At 54.5% G+C, this 7,617-nt stretch overlaps 1 protein-coding gene across 4 annotated transcripts in view; it reads left to right on the top strand.

Moving 5' to 3' along the window:
- Positions 1-4,323, top strand: part of Ttc7 (tetratricopeptide repeat domain 7) — a 98,963-nt gene extending 94,640 nt beyond the window's left edge. For 3 of the 4 annotated variants that reach the window (XM_006524201.4, XM_017317451.1, XM_011246415.2), the window contains one exon: positions 2,402-4,322. In XM_006524201.4, coding sequence (XP_006524264.1) covers positions 2,402-2,623 — 222 coding nt within the window. In that variant the 3' untranslated portion in view covers positions 2,624-4,322. Of the gene's footprint in view, positions 1-2,401 lie in introns of all 4 variants that reach the window. The other variant, NM_028639.3, reaches the window with a different exon arrangement.
- Positions 4,324-7,617: the final 3,294 nt, after the last annotated feature.

Below are 7,617 nucleotides of genomic sequence, written 5' to 3' on the forward strand. Positions count from 1 at the left end.
GGACAGTACTGGCCTCTCCGTGCCCCATGCCCGCTGTGGCCTTCCTAAAGAAGTTGCTGTTGTTTGCTACTGCGAGTCTGGCTGCACCTTCTCCAGATTCATCCTTCCAGAGTTCTCAGCAGCCCTGTGAGGAAGGACTCCCCCCAACCCCCAACTGACCCTCCCCCTCCCCCTCCCTCTCCCCCCAGTTTACAGAGACCCATGTCAGTTTGCTGAGGTCACAGTGCATGTCAGTGGCAGAGCTGGCCTTCTGGCTGCTAAGCCCTGGCCTTTGTTCTCTACTGAGGCGCACGTTCAGCCTGCAGACACATCTGGCTCCTTCCCAAACACCCACACCTTCTCTCTGCCAGCCTCCCTACTTGTTAGGCAAGTTAGGCAAGCGGTGGCAGCGCAGCGTACCACAGAGCTCCTTCCCTGCTCTCTGTTTATTTCCATTTGGTTTCCGCTAAGTTCCCCAGGCTAGCCTAGAACTCTCTTGCCTGGTCAGGTCTTCAACTTGTTATTCTCCTGCCTCAGCCTCCCAAGTGGCTGGGACGATGGGTTTGCACCACTAGACCCAGCTAGAGATTGGGAGGTGAGGGGGGTGGACTCTTCTTACCAATAAAGTTTCCTGTGGAAGGCAGCTCCAGAAAGAAAGCGCAGAGAAGAGAAGCAAGTAGACCCGCCCCACCACCACCCCACACCCCACACCCCACACCCACCCCTCTGACAGGCCCCGCTGGCCACCTCTATCCTCAAGCACTCCCTGTGGGTAGCATTGAGAGGCTTCAGAGCGCTTGGTTTTTGGTACTTCATTTTGGTGTCTGATAGCCATCGGCTAGAACCTTCCTTCCTTCCAGCCTGTAGGCCCTGTTCCATTGTGAGTGAGCTACTTAAGGTCCTGCCCTGGCCATGTGGGCAGAACTGCGTGGCCTGGGCACTACTGGCCGGACAGACGCTGCCTGCCGCTGGTTCTGGTAACCCTGAGTCAGCACTGCTGTGTGCATCTGGTCAGCCCTGTGTGCCGCTACTCCCTGCCCCCACCTGCTGTTCTCCAGCCTCAGCTGAGGCTACCGAACTCCTGGGTCCTTGGGTGTGTCTATGCTTAGGGTCATAGGAGGGTGCCACTCGACGAGTCGGTTGTGGCCCCAGGACCTCCAGCCAGCGCCTCTGGAGACAGAGCTTTCCCCAGTCCTCCTCAGCACCCTCTCTGCTGCCTAATTGGTCATGTTCCAAGCTCTCTTAGGATTTATGAAGTCAGCCATGTACATCTTTCCTGGTGCGTCTCCATAGCAACCAAGGGCCTAACTCTAGGGAGCTTGGGGAGGAGGAGGAGAATAATCCAGCTAAAAATGTGCATGGCCGCCAGTGGGCGGGCTGCAGAGAGGGGGCTTCAGGCACAAAGACAGCTCCCTGCCCCCACTCTGGTCCCCTGCCTCCCCAGGAGATCAGGGTTGAAGATTTATACCTCCACTCTTTGGAACAAGAGAAGTGCTCACTTCTCAGCATCCTGGGATACCTTCACAGTGGCAGGTCAGTAGAATGGTACAGAGTAGCCTTTCTGGGACCTGGAGCCTTCCCCGTGCCCACACCCTGTCCCTTGTCCTTGTCCCTGGGAGGATGGGGGATGTTCAAGACTGCCGGTTTCACTTCCCACCCGCTTTGTGACAATTCCTGGCACTTCCTCTAGCTTACTCTCTTCAGTTCTTTGCAGTGGTCCTTTGAGCTAAAACTGCAAAGCCATACTTCCTGCTCTTGACCGAAGGGGCCTTGGATAGCTGAGTCCCTTTTCTCTCATTCTCTCAGCAACTGCTCTGTGCCCTGATCCACTCCCTCCAGCGCCCGCCCGCCCTGGCACCTGTGAGCGTAGAGTCTGCTGGCTGCTTGGTCTCGGGACCCAGCAGTCCCCGGGGGAAGATGGGCTGCTGAGGCAGGCAGACAAGCACCCCCTCTTTGTCACAAAACTAGATAACCTTCCTGCTGTGGGTGCCCCCTTGGGGTGAGGGGCAGCGTGGCCTGGGCACTACTGAGCATGCTCCAGTCTTAGACAGCTTTTCGTCCACTGACTCATTCCTGCCACCCGGCTTAGATGCCCAGGCCCTGATAAAATGCATTATTTTATTTTTATTTTTCCATTTGTTGAAGAGTGAGTTGGAGGGCTCAGAATTCCCCACACGGGGCCACTCAAAATCAGGTCTAGGCTTAAAGGCCCATCTTTTGAAGACAAGAGGAACATAGCTACTACAGGTTAAAACAGGGCTTGGGCAGGGTCGGATGGGTTTTGCATAAGTAAAGGGCACAGTCATTTGTCTGTGGCCCAGCCAGACCTGAGGGCCTCTCTGGCTCGCCCTGGTTGCTAAGCTCTCCCCACCGGCTCTGGAGGCCCAGGCCTGGTTAACCTCGTCCTCTGCTTCCTTTCTAGGGTCTGATGCTGAGTCAGCTGGGCCACAAGAGCCTGGCCCAGAAGGTGCTGCGGGATGCTGTGGAGAGACAGAGCACCTTCCACGAAGCGTGGCAGGGCCTGGGGGAGGTGCTGCAGGACCAAGGCCAGAACGAAGCGGCCGTGGACTGCTTCCTCACAGCCCTGGAGCTGGAGGCCAGCAGCCCTGTGCTGCCCTTCTCCATCATTGCCAGAGAGCTGTGAGCCTCTGCAGCTGCAGCTGGCAGCCATATACTGCCTGCCAGGGGCGGGGCGGGGGCAGCAGACACAGGCAGGGGGCAGGGAAGGGCGTGTGTCCAGATGTGGGGCCTCAGGGAATAGATGACAAGTGAGCACTTCCACTGGCTTCCATGCCACTTCTCCTCCCACACTCCACACCCTGCAGGCCCAGCTGGGCCTAAGCTCCTGACTGAAGCTGGGGGGACAAGATTTGCATCCAAGGCAAACGCCTCGCCTCCCCCAGAGACTGCCGGTTGCTGGGCACCTCTTAGATAAAAGGTGTGTCTGGGAGCCAAGCCCCTTCCTTGGCTTCCCCCACCACCCCGGGTTTCCTGGTTTGGGATGAACCAATCTTGAGTTTGTGTACCACAGAGATGAGTGCCTTGGGAGACAAACTGGCTTGAATCTCAGCGACTTCACAGAGCTGTGAGCAGACGTGCCGGAGAGCCCCGGATACATTTCCCCATCCGATCTCAGGGCAGTGCAAAGCTTGAAGCCTTGCCCAGGACAGCCACAGCTTGAGGTCCCAGATACAAAGAGGGACAGTGGGCTCCTGGGCTCTTGTCAGCCTGAATTGGCCCTGTTGATGCCTGGTGTTTCCTTTATGGGGAGGTTGCCTAGAGGCTACATGTGATTTCTCTGTACCACCAAGTGCCTTTTGGACTCATGTCGGCCAGGCCTCTAAACACCGTCCCCCGTCTTCCATTTTCACTCACTGTCATCTCCCTGGAGACACGCCCCAGTCAGTAGACTCCGTGGGCCCTGAGCCGGTGGCCTCCAGGATACGCCTTGGAATACAAAACAGGGTTCTGACGTAGCCATTCCTGGTACCTTGAGTACACAGTCCCTCAAGTCTTTGGACCCGCCCACTTGGGTGAATGACATCCAAGTGACCATTTATAGGCCTCAGCCCAGTACACCTCATCACCCACTGCCCAGTTTTCATCTTAGGCTTTGCTGAGTGACCCCAAAGCCCCAGCTTGGCCTTTTGTGCTCCCCTGCCTAGATTCCCACAGCGGCCATGCTTGAGGAACCTGACAGCCTGCCTCACCTTTCTGTGCCCGCGTGCTCTCTGTCAGGTCGCTGGGCAGCTGTCCCTCCCTGGCTCGTCAGCCATGCACTCTGGTTTTGAAACTTTCCCTCAGGAAGCCATTCCCCAAGGCCTAGCAGAGAGTTCCTTCTGTCTCCCCTACTCTGGGTAGAGCTCCCTCGGGTTCACCTTGCGCTTGTGTTAGAATGTGTCAGGGGTCACCGTGCTGACCACAGTGGCCTTGCGGAGAAAGCCGTTGGAGTCTGGCTCCGTGGTGGACTGATGTACCCTGCTTGTCCCCTCGTGTCTCCAGAGAGCTGGTGCCTCCTGGCCACAGCCACAGGCCAAAGGGAGGCTATTCAGTCCTTGGTTGAAGGGTCTCTATGTGTATATGTGTATGTGTGTGCATATATATATATATGTATATGTATATATATGCTAGAGATCTATATTTTTATGGAATTCTGTTAGAGTAAAAAAGAGAAAAGCAGATACTATTGGCTGGCCTTGGAGGTCAATCTTGGCAGTGGGAAAGACAGCAAATGTGTGGACTGACTAAGCGTCCTCTCTTTGGAGGCCCTAGGAGGCAGGCCCAGTGCCTGACAGTGACTTTGGAAATTGAATAAAAGACCCTTGGAGGGGGACAAGACTGTCTGAAGAGTGTCCAGTTACTTGATGCTCAGCATAGAGCAGTGACCCGGGCCCTGGAGAAGAGACCCTGTCAGAGGAGAAACCCAAAAGGCAGGGCTGAGGGAAGGAGAGTGGGAAGAGAGAAGAGGCCCAGCTCCGAGAAGGTTGATTCCTATCGGGTAAGCAGTAAGACTAGAGGTCAAGCCAATGCCTGCAAGTTCTCGGGGGAGGTAGAGGGGTCTGGGCCTGGCCTGTGTCCCGTCTTTCAAATAAGCCTGCCCAGTAGGCAACCTCGAGGATTGGGGGTGTTAGCACTCAGGCATCTCTACTGCCCAGTGACAGCAGAGCAAGTCATCACTAGCTGCCACGATGTGACACATTTCTACTGTGGCCACTAGTTGGACATCCTCCCGTGCTCGTGTGCTAGGCCAGTCCCTCCACCCTCACCCAGAGGCAGCCTCTGTAGACTGCTCCCTGATACACCTCGCATGTGAGATCTGGCTTAGATCACCGTGGGATGACTGGAGCACATACAGGTGGGCCTGTGTTAATAAGCCCATTGCACTGCATCTGAAGAAATTATAAGTCATTAATGATAATTGTATTATTATACAAATATAAGACCTTTCACCAACTGTTTTTTTTTTTCAAAAAATGGTGTAAGTTAACAAAGAAGCCAACGATCCCCCGCCCCAAGGAATTGCCCCCTGTTCTTCCAGAGTGGCAGGCCCCGCACTTGGAGGACAGCCGCCATTCTGTGACTTCCCCCAGAGTGCAGAGCTGGTCTAGTCCAGAGCCCTCCAGTGTCCCTGCTTCCCGGGGCAGCCAGCATCTGTCTCATCTACCCTTGCCCATGCGATTTGACACTGGGAGACTGGGGAGGAAGGGCCTTGTGGGGCGCCAGACCCGTTTGTTTGTGTGTGTGTGTGTTTGTTGGTTTGTTTTTCAATGTGGTGTTGCACATTGAACCCCAGGGCCTTAAGGATGGCTAGAATGTTCCCTTTACCACTGAGCTGCATCCCTGGCCCCCTCCCCACTTGTTTCCGAAGCAGGGATTTCATGTGGCCCACACTGGGCTTGAAACTGGGATGTAGCCAAGGATGACCTTGGATTCTCCATCTTATCTCTCCAAAGTGCCCGGCTCGGAAGACCAGCTCCCTTAGCCAGGCAGCACACAAATTCTAGTAAGTGACAGTTGGTATCACTTACACAGCCAAGCCCTCAAGGTTCTCCCCTTTAAGGCTTTCATATACACAATGGTGGTGTCTGCCCGACGAGGGGAGGCTGGAGGGAAAGGCAGAGACGCAGCCTCCCATTCAGCAAAGCATCGCCACGCCGATCTGGAACTAGTCAAATGTTGGAGGGTCGGGCGATGGAGACTTCCTGAATCCTGGCATGTCCTGACACCTCCACCCTGTTCCAGTCCACGGCCCTCGTTCAAGAACAAGAAAGTAGCTTCGTGTTGAAATTCATTGTGCCTGCATAAGGGCTTAAATCTGGGTCCAAAACGTGGGGCTACCCTGTACTCTCTCTCTCTTACCCTCTAACCCATATACCATTTTCTGAATCATACACAGCACACATACACACACACACACACACACACACACACACACACACACGCCTGAATTAACTGTTAATCTGTGGAAATAAATACGAATGGGTTTCGGCTGCCAGGGCTCCAGTGCTTGCTGTTGAACAAGCTCCCTACCCACTGCTCAAATGTCCATGCAAATATTTCTTGGCCTTTGGAAGCCTCGCATTCTACAAGCTTCCCGTTTGTCCACCTGCTGACTCTCTCCCTTGCTTGAGCAGCCTCGAGAGCAGCCGCACTGTGCTGAGCCAAGGATGCTGGGAGTCTAGGGGGGTGCTGTCTGCTGCCAGAGATCCTCTGGAACTGCCACCAAGTGTTTTTAATTGTAAAGAAGAGGTTCATTGTAGGACAATGCAACAGGCAAGAGTTGGTCCCAGGAGCCTAGGTCGGGCGCTTCACAGCAGAGGGCTGGAGCTAAAGCAGCCTCCATGTCTGAGGCACAACAGTGATGCTGTAATTACAACCCAAACAGGAGCTTCTCTCTCCTACACTGGCTGTGTGGCCTTGAGCAAGTTGCTTAACCTCTCTGTACCCATTTTTTTCTTCTCTGCAAAAGTAACAGTGGATTTTGACTGTGTAAGAAAAACATTTTGAGGACGCTGAAGACCACCGCACTGGCCTCCAGCCTCGACCTCCCCTGCCCTAACACCTACAGCGCTGTGCCCCAGAGCAGTTGACGCTTGAGCAAGGAGATCTGCTTGAGCCACTTGTCTGGATCACTTGGCATCACTTAACTTCCTTCCCTTGGGGGTGTGCTTACCTTGATCAAGTCATTGTGACAAGAGCCGTAGGCCTCAGGACACAACATATAGCAGCCTATGGAACTAGAATCTAGTCCCTTCTGAGATGCTCCACAGCTCTTCCTTCTGTTTTAATGGTACAGGATGGATCCCTCCTGACAGGCAGACAAGGATACAGCCACCGTCCTCTTTGTCTTCATTACCTGAGGAGCAGTGGTGGGAGCCCCTCTCCTATGTCTTCCCCTGGGATGAACGTCACGCTGACAACACCTACATATCAGTGCCAGTACTGGGCCATGTACATGACATGCTCACAGTCAACTGCTAATCACCCCTTTGGTAGTAGCCTTGGGAGGAGGGACTCTTTCCCCAAGAAAAGATGTATTCATCACACGTGCCTGCTGTGTAGGGCCTGAGAATTCAGGGTCTGTGCTCTGTCCCTCTGCCACCCTCTAAAGACACAAAGAACTCAAGGGCTCTGGGGATGGAAACACAAGCAACTTCTCATTGCCACAGCAGAAGGAAAATGGACTTCTGGACACTGGAACCATAGAGGTCTCTCTTCTCTGACAGTGTCCCAGGGAAGACGACACCAGTCCAGGGGCCTTGAATACCTAGAAGCCACCAAACGGCTACCAGAGTCACCAGGCAGGCTGGCAAGAAGGGAACTGAGCAGTGCTTCCTAGCACCCATCTCCCACCACCACCCCCTCCGAAGCCAGAGTGGTGGTTCCTTGAGCAAGGGACTGTGGGTTTCCCAAATAATAATGGTGCACAGAAGATGCCAGGCAGCTGGGAGTACAGGCAGACTCTGGGAACCGTGGGTTGGACTCTAGGTTGGACTGTTGTGGATCCTCACGCTGCTCCACAGCCTGGCCGATGGGCAGGGCACACACACATGTGGGAGCCTATCCAGGTGCAGAATGCCATTCCCCTGGTCTCAAGCGCTTGGCCTTTTTCTCACTCAAATGCATCTTTAGACTTTG

This window comes from Mus musculus, chromosome 17 (assembly GCF_000001635.26).
Source record: "Mus musculus strain C57BL/6J chromosome 17, GRCm38.p6 C57BL/6J".
In the NCBI taxonomy this organism is placed as follows: Eukaryota; Metazoa; Chordata; class Mammalia; order Rodentia; family Muridae; genus Mus; species Mus musculus.